At 48.5% G+C, this 16762-nt stretch overlaps 1 protein-coding gene and 1 long non-coding RNA gene across 2 annotated transcripts in view; both read left to right on the forward strand.

The window, feature by feature from the left end:
* Window positions 1–1300: 1300 nt before the first annotated feature.
* LOC142312937 (gastrula zinc finger protein XlCGF66.1-like) lies at window positions 1301–11636 on the forward strand. Its single transcript, XM_075351925.1, has 4 exons — window positions 1301–1366; window positions 10956–11105; window positions 11235–11414; window positions 11496–11636. The coding sequence occupies exons 1-4, from the start codon at window positions 1301–1303 to the stop codon at window positions 11634–11636; spliced, it is 537 nt and encodes a 178-aa protein (XP_075208040.1).
* An 81-nt stretch (window positions 11637–11717) lies between these two features.
* The window catches only part of LOC142312205 (uncharacterized), a 70894-nt gene continuing 65849 nt past the window's right edge, over window positions 11718–16762 (forward strand). Inside the window, exons 1-4 of the long non-coding RNA XR_012754340.1 lie at window positions 11718–11800; window positions 11998–12088; window positions 12873–12941; window positions 13857–13925. This is a non-coding gene — a long non-coding RNA (uncharacterized LOC142312205). The remainder of the gene's footprint in view (window positions 11801–11997; window positions 12089–12872; window positions 12942–13856; window positions 13926–16762) is intronic.

Raw genomic sequence — 16762 nt, forward strand, 5'->3', positions numbered from 1 at the left:
TCTTCATATTTTCGATCGGGATGCACTGGCGACCTCCTGAGTCACTATCTGAAGAGGAGCGGGAAGTAGAGCCAGAGGAATCACATTCCCCATCAGACCTATCAAAGTCCTCGTGGGTAGGCGAAGGGGGTTTAGAAGCCCCAGCGCTCTGCGCCCCAGACAGGGATCTGAGGGAGTCCCTGACCTCTTCCCGTATGATGGAACGGAGATCGGAGGTAAATCTCGGCCGTTCCTCTGACAAAGTCTGCTGAATGCAGCTCCTGCACAGCCTCTTAGTCCAGGAACCGGATAATTCCTTACTGCCCAAGGCACCTTCTTTATGCCTAGACTTGGATTGACATTTCTTAGGTCTATTATGATCCGGGTCAGCAGGGACATCATCTGACTTCCCTCCTTTAGAGGGTCTATTCCTGTCAGGGGTGCCAGAGTCCTTCCGCTTGCAGGACCGATCATCAGTCATCCCACGCTTGGCTCCAGAGCCGGTGACACTGCCATCCCGGCTACCTCTCTGCTGCCGCTTCTGGGAGGCAGTATCTGGATCAGAGGGAGGCTTTGGAGAGGAGAGAAGCGAAGGAGACACAGCCGATCGCTTGTCAGCCATGGTACTGAGCACAGACACCATTGAGGAAGATTGCCGCTCTTTTTTTAAAAAACTGGCAACCCCTCCCTTCTATTTCCAGGAGATGACGTCCCACTCATGTCCAATGCACTGCGCATGCGCACTGCCCAGACACCCCCACCTGCCACACACAACATGGCGCTCCGATATCCGGAAGCGCCACAGTGCCTGCAGCCGCGAGGACGCCACTGCAGGGAAGCGCAGCAGCAGCCACCTCCATCCAGACCCCTGGCGCCCGGTGCTACGTGGTAAGGAGAGGGGGGAGGAGGGAGCCCACGCGCAGACGGTACCCCCGTGGGTTTGCTGCGGCGGGAGAGCACTGCGGCCGACCGGCCCTTAGCTGGTCCTCGCAGGCTCCGCACCACGTCCCCGCGCCTAGAATCCGTCCTGGTGTCACCGGAGTATGGTGTGCCGCGCGCAGGCCTGACACCCGTGGGTCCGCTGCGGCAGCTCCACAGCACCTCGGCCGACCGCAGCAGGACCCGTGCCGCTGCCAGAGTCGGCCGGCCGGGCGCCGGACTTGAACCTTCGGCCCATCAGGACCATCCTGGATCTAGTAGATCCCTGGAGGCTACCTGTTCAAGGACAGGAAACCAACTGATGCGGGGAGAGGTGCCACCCCTTTTTATCCTGGAGGTTTCCTGTCCTTGAAGGGCGGATCTCCTCTCTCGTGGTGCCGTCATGGGTGCTGGAAAAAATGTGAAGAGATTGTTAAATGTGATGAAATATGAGGAATATGGTTGGGAAGTAATCTGAGATTTCAAAATGCTTGCATTCTTGATGGGTCTTCAAGGAGGCTATGCTAAGCTTCCACGCGTTGTTTGCCTTTGGGATAGCAGGGACGCTACCATAGACAATATTGGCTTGAATGTACTGAGTTTCCGTGGGGAACAACAACATTACATGGGAGTCACTTGTAGACCCTAGAAAGGTACTAATGCCACCTTTCTATATCAAACTAGTCCTCATGAATCAATTTGTCACAGCTTTGGACAAGGAATCAGTGCCATTCACGTATCTACAAGATCTCTTCCAAAAGCTTTCAGAAGCAAAAGTTAAAGCTGGCGTTTTATGTTGGCCCTCAAATCAAAATAGTTACGGAGTGTCAAGAGTTTCCCAAACTCCTCAAAAGAAAAGAGAAAGAAGCATGGATCAGTTTTGTTAATGTAGTTACAGGCTTCCTTTTGAAATCATAAGACTGAAAACTATGATGCATTGGTTGAGACTGGTGAAGCAAAATGGGCTGCATGAGGTCTCAAAGTCCATATCCTTGATGCCCATCTTGATAGACTCAAACAGAAGATGGATTCCGAGGAGCAACAAGAGTGCTTTCATCAAGATAGCAAAGTTCAAAAATATACGATAGAGGAAAACATGATGGGGGACTACATTTGGGGATTAATGCGTCAAAGTGATATGACATACCTTCACAAAAGTAAACATTTCTAGGTTCCTTTTCATCAATTTGTAGCATTTTGATTAAAATATGTTAATGATTTGAAATATATTGTATTTCATTTAGATTATGAACTTAAAGCCGCCCCTATATCACAGGATCCAATTCAAATATCTTGTTCTCACCCACAAAGCTCTCCACAGTGCAGCACTCCACTACATCTCCACCCTCTTCTCTGTCTATCACCCTACCCGTTCCCTTCGCTCTGCAAGGCCTAAAACACACTTCCTCATAAAAAATGTCCATGTGACACGGTCCGTTTTTCGGGTCCGTGTTCCGTTTTTTTGGGGCGTTTCTCCGGTACGTATGGCATCCGTGTGATGGCGTATGCGAGCCGTGTGTACGTGTAAAATGTCCGTGTTTGTGTGTAAAATGCCCGTGTATGTGTACGTGGAATGTCCGTGTGGAATGTCCGTTTGTGTGTTGCACAATATCCTTGATACATGTCGCTGACAGCAGACAAAGTTGCGCGATGAGAATGAACTCGGGTGAACTTCACCCGACTTCATTGTCATGCCGCGGCTCTGTCTGTGTGCCGCGTACTGATTAGCGGTCACCTGTGAAGGATTCACCAGTGACCGCTAATCCCCCGAGTGACTGAAGTGAGCAGCCCTCTCCCATACTTACCGCTCCCCGATCACCAGCGCGGCGAGGAACAGCTGTGCAGAGAATACGCGGCAACAATTACTTTGAATATGCCGGCTGCTCATTAATCAATCTCGTATTCCCTGCTTTCCCCACCCACAGACGCCTGTGATTGGTTGCAGTGAGACACGCCCCCCAAGCTGAGTGACAGGTGTCTCACTGTACCCAATCACAGCAGCCGGTGGGCGTGTCTATACTGTGCAGTAAAATAAATAAATAATTTAAAAAAACGGCGTGCGGTCCCCCCAATTTTAATACTAGCCAGATAAAGCCATACGGCTGAAGGCTGGTATTCTCAGGATGGGGAGCCCCACGTTATGGGGAGCCCCCCAGCCTAACAATATCAGTCAGCAGCCGCCCAGAATTGCTGCATACATTATATGCGACAGTTCTGGGACTATACCCGGCTCTTCCCGCTTTGCCCTGGTGCATTGGCATTCGGGGTAATAAGGAGTTTTTGGCAGCCCATAGCTGCCAATAAGTCCTAGATTAATCATGTCAGGCGTCTCCCTGAGATACCTTCCATGATTAATCTGTAAATTACAGTAAATAAACACACACACCCGAACAATCCTTTATTAGAAAAAAAAACACTAACAAATTGCCTTGTTCACCAATTTTATAAGCCTGAAAAAGCCCTCCCTGTCCGGCGTAATCCAGGATGGTCCAGCGTCGCATCCAGCTGTGCTGCATGAAGGTGACCGGAGCTGCAGAAGACACCGCCGCTCCTGTCAGATCCACGTCAGATCGCGCTATTCCCTTTATTAGCTGCGTGGAGCTGACAGGAGCGGCGGTGTCTTCTGCAGCTCCGGTCACCTTCATGCAGCACAGCTGGATGCGACGCTGGACCATCCTGGATTACGCCGGACAGGGAGGGCTTTTTCAGGCTTATAAAATTGGTGAACAAGGCAATTTGTTAGTGTTTTTTTTTCTAATAAAGGATTGTTCGGGTGTGTGTGTTTATTTACTGTAATTTACAGATTAATCATGGAAGGTATCTCGGGGAGACGCCTGACATGATTAATCTAGGACTTATTGGCAGCTATGGGCTGCCAAAAACTCCTTGTTACCCCGAATGCCAATGCACCAGGGCAAATCGGGAAGAGCCGGGTACAGTCCCAGAACTGTCGCATATAATGTATGCGGCAATTCTGGGCGGCTGCTGACTGATATTGTTAGGCTGGGGGGCTCCCCATAACGTGGGGCTCCCCATCCTGAGAAAACCAGCCTTCAGCCGTATGGCTTTATCTGGCTGGTATTAAAATTGGGGGGGACCGCACGCCGTTTTTTTTAATTATTTAGTTATTTATTTTACTGCACAGTATAGACACGCCCACCGGCTGCTGTGATTGGGTGCAGTGAGACACCTGTCACTCAGCTTGGGGGGCGTGTCTCACTGCAACCAATCACAGGTGTCTGTGGGTGGAGAAAGCAGGGAATACGAGATTGATTAATGAGCGGCCGGCATATTCAAAGTAATTGTTGCCGCGTATTCTCTGCACAGCTGTTCCTCGCCGCGCTGGTGATCGGGGAGCGGTATGAGCCGGGGGAAGAAAAAAAATGAGTGCCAATGTAAGTATGACTGAGAACAACAGAAAAAAAGGTAAGTATACTGAATTTAATTTAAAAAAAAATAAAAATAAGATCGCTAGTGTAAAAACGCACACGCACGAAACGTGCTGAACACGGACATACTCCGTGTGCGGTCCATGCAGGCACGGACCCATAGACTTTAGAGGGTCCGTGCCTGCGTGCTGCTGGCCAAAAACGGACATGTCGTCCGTGCAGAAAAGCGCACACACTTAGTTATCACACGGACACACGTTCCGTGTGATTTTACATGTGTGTGCCATCTACCATTGAATAACATGGGTCTCCGTGTGTACGTGTCTCCGGTACGTGCAAATACGTACCCCACACGTACAAAAATAACGGATGTTTGTTGCGGGTTCAAATGACTTTCGACTAACATCCACACTAATCCGAACCTCCACTCCCGAACCCAAGACTTCTCCTGAGCTGCACCAATCCTTTGGAACGCTCTACCCCAAAAAGCTAGGACGAATCAAAACTTACTCAGCATCAGACACCCCCTAAAAACACATCTTTTTAGGGTGGCCTATCAGACTCCCTAGCCGAATTAGATTCACATAGTCCCTCCATGACATTTCAGAACATAACTCCCCGTGAAACTCCTCCGCACCCAAAAGCATCTCAAGGTTCTGGTGAATGGTAAAGGCAGCCTCTATCTATCCCCCATTTCTTTGAGATGGCTGGATTGTCATTGTAAATAAGCACTTGTACCTTGTTTCCCCTCCATCTCATTGTAGATTGTAAGCTCTCACGAGCAGGGTTGTCTTTTTTTCCATACTTTAATTATTGTATTTTCTATAACTGTTATTTGTTTGTATATGATCCCCCTGAATTGTAAAGCGCTGCGGAATATGTTGGCGCTATAGAAATAAAGATTATTATTATTAGATTATTATTATTTCTAATTTTCCTTAAGACAGTATTCCAATTTCAACTTTTCAGTGTCCTGAACGCAAAATCTAAGTTTCTGCAGGCTGATACATTTTTCCATGTTTTTATGATATAACTAATTAAGAAATGACATTAATTCCCTGGGAACAAAAATCATGTTACATAGTCTAATCAGAGAAGATTGTTATTGTGTAGTTTGGTGCAGACAGCGGCACAAACAAAAACACAGGATTTCTGTTATGTGTGAACATGGCCTTAAGGCTACTTTACACACTGCGATATCGGTCCCGATATCGCTAGTGTGGGTACCCACCCCTATCTGTTGTGCGACATGGGCAAATCGCTGCCCGTGACGCACAACATCGCGCAGACCTATTGTAACGGGGTGCCAGGGGTGCCTCCAGGGTTGTAGTCGTGGCCCTTGCTATCAGGCTTACCCCTGGCTCCGCCGTCACTATCGGGACGGGAGATGTCTCGGTGGGGCAGAGTGTGGTGGTGCAGATGTCGTCCGATGTATAAACACGTTCCAGGCATGATTCGGTGCAAACAAAAGGCATTCTTTATTACACAGTTCTTCACACAACCGGCAGTTATAGATGACACTTCACACTTCCTTTAGCTGAGGGAAAGCCTGTCCTGACGTCTCCTCCAGTGGGGATGTGCCCGGCTACTCTACTTCACCTGGCTCCCACTTATGGCTACCCACAGCCCGGACCCACACCGGGACTGCTTCGCACTATGAGGTTCCGCCCGCTCCTTTTCTCTCCGGCTTCCCTGTTCTTCCAGCTCCCTTCTTTCTTTCTTTCTTTCTGCCCACTCAGCTCCACACTCTGCCACTGGCTGTATCTTCTCTCCCGTCCCGGACACAACTGACTTCAACACACACACACTTCTCTCTCTAAGCTGCCGGCCCCTCCTCTCTCCTGCCCTGTTTCTATGGGGACAGCCGTCCCACCCGGGCTCTAGGGGAAAACCCACTGCACAGTAAAAACATGTTTATTAATAACATCAACAGTAACTACCCCAGAGTGAGGTATCTTCAGGGGGAAACTGCACCTCCTTGTAAGGGGTCTGCCCACCCCTTACATTCCTCCCCTCTTTAAGCCTAAGCCTCCCGGCAAGGCATAAATCTAAAACCACATGTAAAAACAAACAAAGTCATTTTAATAAAACTTCAAACATGTTCACCTTAGGGCACCCGCAAGGGGCACACCAGTCCAGCGCCCGGAGTCCCTCCTGGGAGCTCCCGGTCTTTGTAGACAATGTGCCCGGAGGCCGTCAGCAGGCACTCCCGGTCTTTGCTGATCTTCTGCCCGGAGACTATAACAAGCGCTCCCGGTCTTTGAAGGCAGGCACACGGACACTAAAGTCTTCCTTAACAACACGGAGGGAGCCCCTGGCTCAGTCCAGCATCAGGCTCCTTCCGGGCTCCGTAGCTTGAACAAAGGTTGCAACTGTGAAACTTTGCCGGCTCCGTAACAATGCCGGTATTCAACACAAACATGTCCATAACCTCCGGTTTTGTATCTTCAACCCTCGACGGGGTGATGGGGACTTCCGCTAAGTCAGGGGTGACGGTTTCACTGGGTCCCAGAAGAATCCCCACTCGTCTTCTTCTAGCTCCCGGGTAGGTTGCTCTTCCGGGGCCGGAACTGCTGTGTGAGTTGGAGGTCCCACCTCGACTGGCGGGGACACCTCCGGACACTGATATGTAGTTCCCAGGACTTTGCTTCCCGGCTGCAGCTGTGCCCTATAGGTGGCGCGGACTTCAGTCAAGGTCTCGCCGGTCGCGGCATCCCAGGTAGTGACCCAGGTTACTTTGGTGGGCCGCTCCGGTCCTTCTGGCACAGCCGGTAAAATAAGGGTAAGTCCTTCTGCGGCCGCAGTCTGCTTCGGCCGTCCTCTCCCCCGGCTGATTTCTACCAGCGCGCCCACTGCAGCATGCTGTTTTCTCGGGGTCTCCATCTTGCTCGGAGTTAGCGTTTTTGGTAAAGGCGTCGGGGTCAGTGGAGATGCTGGAGAAAGTGGAGGCGGGCCCACTTTTCCCGCTCTCGGGTACACTCCACCCCCAGTCTCACACATCAGATCGACCCCTCCGCGGCGGTTCCTCTTTTTCTTCAAAACACCGCCCACTTCACATGTCTTCTTCGATGCCCTGGAGCCAGCACCTCCCCTCTTTGGGCGGAGTACTCTGAACTTCTTTTTAGGCACCGGCCAGCCCCAGGCTCTTCTTTTGGCGCCAATTCTTCGCGCGCTTTCTGTGTTCTCAAAGACGACGGCCATCTTGCCGCCATCTTTTGCCCGGTCCAACGCCTTAGGCACTGTTTCTTCTTCCCACCATGGGATCGGAACTCTTTTCCAATAATCCGGATCCAGGGCCCTAGGCACCACTTGGTCTCCTTTTTCTTGGAGCGGGTCCCCTTGCATATGATCCGTATCCTGCCGACTACGCCACATGTAACGGGGTGCCAGGGGTGCCTCCAGGGTTGTAGTCATGGCCCTTGCTATCAGGCTTACCCCTGGCTCCGCCGTCACTATCGGGACGGAAGATGTCTCGGTGGGGCAGAGTGTGGTGGTGCAGATGTCGTCCGACGTATAAACACGTTCCAGGCATGATTCGGTGCAAACAAAAGGCATTCTTTATTACACAGTTCTTCACACAACCGGCAGTTATAGATGACACTTCACACTTCCTTTAGCTGAGGGAAAGCCTGTCCTGACGTCTCCTCCAGTGGGGATGTGCCCGGCTACTCTACTTCACCTGGCTCCCACTTATGGCTACCCACAGCCCGGACCCACACCGGGACTGCTTCGCACTATGAGGTTCCGCCCGCTCCTTTTCTCTCCGGCTTCCCTGTTCTTCCAGCTCCCTTCTTTCTTTCTTTCTTTCTGCCCACTCAGCTCCACACTGCCACTGGCTGTATCTTCTCTCCCATCCCGGACACAACTGACTTCAACACACACACACTTCTCTCTCTAAGCTGCCGGCCCCTCCTCTCTCCTGCCCTGTTTCTATGGGGACAGCCGTCCCACCCGGGCTCTAGGGGAAAACCCACTGCACAGTAAAAACATGTTTATTAATAACATCAACAGTAACTACCGCAGAGTGAGGTATCTTCAGGGGGAAACTGCACCTCCTTGTAAGGGGTCTGCCCACCCCTTACACTATCACACATACTTACCTGCCCGGCGACGTCGCTGTGACCGGCGAACCGCCTCCTTTCTAAGGGGGCGGTCCGTGCGGCGTCACAGCGACGTCACTGAGCGGCCGCCCAATAGAAGCGGAGGGGCGAAGATGAGTGGCCGGAACATCCCGCCCACCTCCTTCCTTCCTCATAGCGGCTGGGAGGCAGGTAAGGAGAGGTTCCTCGTTCCTGTGGCGTCACACATAGCGATGTGTGCTGCCGCAGGAGCGACGAACTACATCGTTACTGCTGCAGTAACGATAATCGAGAATGGACCCCCATGTCACCGATGAGCGATTTTGCAACGATGCAAACTCGCTCATCGGTGTCACACGCAGCAACATCGCTAATGTGGCCGAATGTGCGTCACAAATTCCGTGACCCCAACGACTCCGCATTAGCGATGTCGCAGCGTGTAAAGCCCCCTTTAGGCTAGGTTCACATTTCCGTTGTTTTGCATCAGTCACATGCGTTGCTTGACGCATGTGACTGATGCATTGTACAATGGGTGACAAGTATTGGATGAGAAAGCGGATTCCGTTCGGCGGATGGCTATTGTGAACGATCAGCTGATCTCCCGGCCACCGGCTTCTGTGAGCGATCAGCTGATCTCCCAGCCGCCGGCTTTTGAGAGCAATCAGCTGATCGTTCACAATAGCCGATGGCCGGGCAATCAGCTGATCGTTCTCATTAGCCGACGGCCGGGAGATCAGCTGATCGCTCTCATTAGCCGGCAGCCGGGAGATCAGCTGATCGCTCTCATTAGCCTGTAGAGCTGTAGGGGGAAAAAGCGCAATAGGGTCTTACCCGGTATGAGGGTAGAGAGACAGAAAGACACTCACCTGGTAGGGTTGTGCAAGTCACAACTCCTTATGATCGCATGTGAGTGCCTTTTTGTGGTTTAGCAGCGGCCCCAGAATGCAGTATATAACATATAGGTCAGGTAAAGAGAAAACCGGTTTAAATGCCGCGCTAAAAAATATGATTTCTTTTCCTGAGGAAGGAGACAGAGATGTCTCTGAAACGCGTAGAATTACGAAATAAAGGAAATCTTTTTCATCTACAGCATCAGTGGTTTTTAGCGGGGCAGTTAAACCGGTTTTCTCTTTACCTGACCTATATATTATACGCTCTCATTAGCCGGGAGATCAGCTGATCGTTCGGCCGCCGATGAGCATGCGCAGTGAAAACATATGGATTGCGCTGCTCAAAAAACGTTACAGGCTGCGTTCCTGCCGCCCGACGGTCAGTTGTTCCACGACTGATCAGTTGGGCGGAGAATGCAACGCAGCATCATCAGTCACAATCTTCCACTCATACAAGTCTATGGGAGCAACGGAATCCGCCAAACGGATTCTGTTGTTTACCAGAGCAGCGGATTGTGACTGATACAATTTAACGGAAATGTGAACCTAGCCTTATAGGCACAAATAACCAACATGTCATATAGTGACACATAAATATAAGACAATTCTGGCTGCTATGAATGAACAGTCCGGGGCAATAGGGTAATGACCCTTACTGCCAAATGGGCGTGGTCAAAATTTCCTGCTGCGCACGCCGCATGCATTGTCCCTTTTTCTCTTCTTCGAAAGTTGGGAAGTATGCACATGCGGCTCCGCTCCGGGCACCTCGTACACACACGGCTCCGCTCCGGGCACCTCGTACACACACGGCTCCGCTCCGGGCACCTCGTACACACACGGCTCTGCTCCGGGCACCTCGTACACACACGGCTCCGCTCCGGGCACCTCGTACACACACGGCTCTGCTCCACACACACACACGGCTCCGCTTCCCACACCTCGTGCACACACGGCTCCGCTCCGTACACCTCGTACACACACGACTCCGCTCCATACACCTCGTACACACACGGCTCCGCTCCGTACACCTCGTACACACACGACTCCGCTCCATACACCTCGTACACACACGGCTCCGCTCCGTACACCTCGTACACACACGGCTCTGCTACATCCACACTGTAAACCCCTCCTGACCCCACACATAACCTTCCCCTCATCCAGCACCATGACACCCAGCACAGCAGAGTCCTGCATACACTGAGGAGCTGATCATGTGACCCTTACTGCCAAATGGGCGTGGTCAAAATTTCCTGCTGCGCGCACCGCATGCATTGTCCCTTTTTCTCTTCTTCGAAAGTTGGGAAGTATGCACATGCGGCTCCGCTCAGGGCACCTCGACTCCTCCCCTCCATGTGACATCATCACAGGTCCTGGAAGCACAGAGCAGCCATATATCTAGTGTGCGGCTCTGCAGGAGGAGGTATGTGGAGATTCCCCATTACTGGGGCAGGGGGCATTAACCCCTTCAGTGTGTAATTTATCTTTTAGTTTGTATCTTGGCACTACGTTTCTTACCTGTTTCTTTTCCTTCCATTTCGCATTACTAGGTTTTGTTATTATTGTATTTTGTCATTATCAATGCCTGATAAATAATCACTGGATCCACTCCTCAGACTCAAGCGACCACAGTCCGAGCAAAGCCAGGAAAGAAATACAAATAGTATATCTCCTTATATGTATCTCCTTATTATCTTCAGGTCTTCTCCTCATTCAGGTCCCTACAATACCAGACCTTCTATATAAGAAAATATCTGACTGCCCCATCAAGGATGGATGCGGACAGGGACAAGATGGCGGAGAGGATATTACACCTCACCCTAGAGATCCTCTTCCGGCTTACTGGAGAGGTGAGAGATTCTGATGACGTCACATTACATCATTCTTATCTATGGGAATAACACATGGACAGAACTGGAGAGGTGAGGACTCTGGGAATGTCTGGAGTGAGATTTATTACTGTGTCTCTCCATAACCAGGATTACACAGTAGTGAAGAAGACCTCTAGTGAGCGCTGTCAGGCCCCTGTGTCTGAGGGATGGGGAAGACCCCAGAGCCCAATCACGGGGCCTCCACCTCACCCCCCGATACATGAGGACATCAATGACCAGAAGATCCTAGAACTCACCTACAAGATGATTGAGCTGCTGACTGGAGAGGTGACACTGCTGGGAATGCTGGGACATTATACAGTAACGCTATGAAGGGATCGGGGGTGACAGTATTATTGTATGTGTCAGGTTCCTATAAGGTGTCAGGATGTCACCGTCTATTTCTCCATGGAGGAGTGGGAGTATTTAGAAGGACACAAAGATCTGTACAAGGACGTCATGATGGAGGTTCCCCAGCCCCTCACATCACCAGGTAATAGACAGGACTAAATACACACGGCCTATAATTATCTGTATGTAAGGAATGAATTCAGTCCCTGTATGTGTTTCCTCCAGTTCTATCCAGTAAGAGGACAACACCAGAGAGATGTCTCCGTCCTCTTCTTCCACAGGACTGTAAACAAGAAGATCCCAATGTTCCTCAGGACCATCAGGTAGATGGAGAGAAGGTGCCATGAAATCTCCCTATGATGTGTAGACGGCTGTGAAGGTCTTGTGCTCAGTCTTGTTTTATCCACCAGTATTATATGTTTTATACTTGTGTAATGAGAGCGGTGGAGATGGCAGGATTAGAGCTGATCATAGATGTGACTTCTCCATCTGTCTGTGACTTTTACAATATTTGTTTCAGGGTGAAAATCTGACCCATATTAATACTACAGAGACATATGTGAGGGGTGATGAGTGGAGTAAAGTGGAGATTCCTACATATGACTACCCAGGTGAGTAATTTCCACTAAAGCCAGAGATTCTTCATAGCCATTGACAGTGGCTGGTTTATCAGGTGTGTAGCCATATTGTGATCACCATTCTACCGTTAAACCACTGCATGCTCTTCTAATCAAAATTGTCCCTATTAGTTTGGGCACTTTTCCGGTTAGTATGAGAGCTCTCCCCCAGAATGTCTGAGACTTAATAGGAACCTGTCATGTCCCCAAACACTATTAATCTGCAGATATGGTGTTCATTTGCAGGTTAGTAGCATTCTAAAGAAGCCCGGACGCTGCATTGCAAGCTCAACTACTGGGAGGAAACTAAAATTATTCCTCCTGGTATTCTCTGGCTTTTAGTCATAATAGAAGTGCGACTGACGCAGCTTAATCACCACTCTGTGCATAGTGAGCGATGCTCACATTGAGTAATGCATAGTGCGCGCAGTGAGGATTTACATACAGTGGCTGAAGACTTGTACCATAAGGTCAGACAACACCTTTATGACTGTTTTGACCCCACAGGCATTTTCTGGAACTTTGCACACAGTGGATGTTGCAAAGTGAAAATTGCAAATATGCCAATTTAGTACCAAACACCTATACTACTCACAAAAAGTTAGGGATCTTTGGCTTTTGTGTTTAACTTATGTAAAACGTAAAAAGTTCATGTTGCAGTGATACGTTATCATGAAAGCAGGGTATTTAATTAGAAGCATGCAACTGTGATTTCCTTATCTCAAATAATTTATTGAAACAAAAGCCAACAACAGACCGCTGTATCTCATCTTTTTAGACTCGCTTGTAACAGGGTTGGTGCCTCAGGATTGGAGGATTGCTGATGTGGTACCGATATTTAAGAAAGGTAAGAGGGTAGATCCATTCAACTACCGTCCAGTAAGCCTGACATCAGTAGTATGCAAAGTTTTTGAGGGTATTTTTAAGGGATGACATGCAAAAATATATTGCAGAAAATAATATAATAACTGACAGACAGCATGGATTCATGAAAGATAAATCGTGTCTAACCAATCTGTTGGGGTTCTATGAGGAGGTAAGTGCAAATCTGGATATTGGTAATGCAGCTGATGTGATTTATTTGTACTTTGTAAAGGCATTTGATACTGTACCACATAATAGCCTTATACTAAAGCTCCAGAAGCAAGGACTAGGGAAAACTATATGCAACTGGGTAAGGAATTGGCTAAAAGATAGTAAACAAAGAGTAGTCATAAATGGTACATTCTCTAACACACTATGAAGAAAAAGACATGGATCGCACATCCCAAAAAATACAATGATCTAAAGCCGCTAGGCAAAAAATTAAATAGAACATTAGGTTCTTTGTTACCATTCTGATCAGATTGTATTAAGCACACTGCCACGTCACGGCAAACCTCTTGAGTGGGTCCCTATTCTAAATTTTGTAGTGCGCACTGTGCAATAACCACTGCTGCAGCAACAAAGCGCCAGCAGGGCAGGTGACCTGGTGCCTCACAGCACCCATGCTGGAAGGCGAAGCCCCAAGGCTTCAGGCCGCACCGCTCCACTGACACGACACCACCACAACAGCGGCCACCACACAGTACCAGCACACAGTGAGAGGAGCTGCGTGCTCACCTGCCACTGGCTCCCATATGTAAAACGTAAAAAGTTCATGTTACAGTGATACGTTATCATGAAAGCAGGGTATTTAATTAAAAGCATGCAACTGTGATTCATTCATCTCGATTTATTGAAACAAAAGCCAACAACAGACCGCTGTATCTCATCTTTTTAGACTCGCTTGTAACAGGGTTGGTGCCTGAGGATTGGAGGATTGCTGATGTGGTACCAATATATAAAAAAGGTAAGAGGGTAGATCCAGGCAACTACCGTCCAGTAAGCCTGACATCAGTAGTATGTAAAGTTTGTGAGGGCGTTTTTAAGGGATGACATGCAAAAATATATTGCAGAAAATAATATAACTGACAGACAGCATGGATTCATGAAAGATAAGTTGTGTCTAACCAATCTGTTGGGGTTCTATGAGGGGGTAAGTGCAAACCTGGATATTGGTAATGCAGCTTGATATTGTACCACATAATAGCCTTTTACTAAAGCTCCAGAAGCAAGGACTAGTGGAAACTATTTGCAAATGTGTAAGGAATTGGCTAAAAGATAGGAAACAAAGAGTAGTCATAAATGGTACATTCTCTAAATAGCCTATTGTCAGCAGTGAGGAGCCATAGGGACCGGTGCTAGGACCGATTCTTTTTTTAATCTCTTTATTAACGACCTTGTGGATGAAATTGATAGTAAATTGTCAGTCTTTGCTGATGACACCAAACTATGTAGGATATTAAAAACTGACCTTGATAGTACAATATTACAAAAAGATCTGGATAAGATGTCAGAATGGACAGATACTTGGCAAATGAGATTTAATGTTGATAAATGTAAAGTAATGCACCTAGGACGGAGTAATCCTATAGCTGCGTATACATTAAATGGATGTAATCTCGGGACTACAGAACAGGAGAAGAACTTGGGTATTCTCATTACAAATAAGCTGAGCAGGAGCACTCAATGTCAGGCAGCAGCTACTAAAGTAAACAAGATTTTAGGGTGTATAAAAAGAGAGATTAGATCCGGTGATTCCAACATATTATTACCCCTCCTATAAATCACTTGTAAGGTCACATCTGGAATATGGGATCCAGTTTTGGGCTCCACATTTTAAAAAAGCCATTTGGAAGTTAGAGTTAGTTCAAAGGCGGTTAACTAGACTACTACAAGGAATGGAGGCCTCCAATATGATCAGGTGGAAAAAGTTAGATTTGCTTAGCTTAGAAAAAAGACGTCTCAGAGGAGATCTCATTTATATGTATAAATACATGTGTGGTCAATATAAAGGACTGGCACATGACTTATTCCTTCCAAAGACCATACTAAGGACCAGGGGGCATACACTGCGAGTGGAAGAAAAGCGATTCCGGCAGCTAAATAGGAAAGGGTTCTTTACAGTTAGAGCAGTCAGACTGTGGAATGCCCTACCACAAGAGGTAGTAATGGCAGATACTATTACAGCTTTTAAAAAAGGGCTGGATAATTTCCTCAGTACATATAACATTGTTGGTTATAAATGACTTAGGGTGGCTTTACACGCTGCAACATCGCTAGCCGATGCTAGCGATGGCGAGCGTGATAGCACCCGCCCCTATTGTTATGCCGATATGTGAAGATCGCTGCCGTAGCGAACATTATCGCTACAGCAGCGTCACACGTACTTACCTGCTCAGCGACGTCGCTGTGACCGGCGAACCGCCTCTTTTCTAAGGGGGCGGTTCGCTCGGCGTCACAGCGAGGTCACTAAGCGGCCGCCCAATCAAAGCGGAAGGGCGGAGATGAGCGAGACGAACATCCCGCCCACCTTCTTCCTTCCGCATTGTGGCCGGGAGGCAGGTAAGGAGAGGTTCCTCATTCCTGCAGCGTCACACGTAGCGATGTGTGCTGCCGCAGGGACGAGGATCAACTTCGCCCAAGCGACAGCAGCGATAATTGGGAGAGGACCCCCATGTCAATGAGGAGCGATTTTGGACGTTTTTGCAACGATCCAAAATTGCTCCTAGGAGTCACACACAACGAGATCTCTACAGCGGCCGGATGTGCGTCACAAAATCCGTGACCCCAAAGAGATCGCTATAGCGATCTCGTAGCGTGTAAAGCTCGCTTAAGTGACAACATGTAGAATTGATGGAGGAAGGTTGAACTAGATGGAGCTAGGTCTTTTTTCAACCTATGTAACATTGGTGGGCATACCCCTCTAAAAAAGTTAGTGTGTCAATAACTTATCATATGGCCTTGACGATTAATTATAGCTGACAATGACATCTCATTCTGGTCACAAGTGGAGTTATTGCCTGCTGAGGCATGGAATCCCACTCTTCTTAAAGGGCGGCCTGAAGGTCATCGAGGTTCTGGGGTACAAAATTACAAGCCTCTACACCACGACTCAGCTAATCTTATACGTTTTTTATGGGATTCAGGTCTGGCGTACCTCCATTTGAGGTACCCCAGTCTCCAGCACCCACTCCCTAATGATGCAGCCTCAAGCTGGAGCATTGTTGTCAATGGAGATTAAATTAGTCCTCTTGACAGGAAAAGGCGGAAAACTTTCTTCAGCACAACCTTCCGATTAGAAAAAAATATTTCATTGAAAAAAGGACTAAAATTTGCAAGGATCTATGGTTTAAAACTTACGTGTTTCTGGCAACTGGGTTGCCCTTAGGCCTAATTTTTTTGCTATGGTTATGTTCATGCAGAGGCACAATGACTGGATGAATGATAGTAGTAGGGGCCTGTCACTACCATTCACAAAGTGTAGGGCAGTTTTTTTATTGAATAGACACACCACCCCACGCTGTAACACCACTACACAAGCTCATCAGGTGACAACAGTGGCTGGTGGATAACGCTCTTCTTGACATCTTCATCATCATTGGTGGCCATCTTTTCTGCTCAGCGTGAGCACTGAGGCCCACTGGTCCCCTTGTGCCTAGTAGGGTGGTCAAGTACCCTTGCAGGTCATCTAGCATGCAGACCACGCTAATGTAAATTATTTAGAATGGTGGCTGGAGCTGGAGTTGTGTAGCAAAGATCATCCGGTTCCAAAGGGCATTGTTCAAAGTCAGTGGTCATCAGTGT

This window comes from Anomaloglossus baeobatrachus, chromosome 5, assembly GCF_048569485.1.
Source record: "Anomaloglossus baeobatrachus isolate aAnoBae1 chromosome 5, aAnoBae1.hap1, whole genome shotgun sequence".
Lineage (NCBI taxonomy): Eukaryota > Metazoa > Chordata > Amphibia > Anura > Aromobatidae > Anomaloglossus > Anomaloglossus baeobatrachus.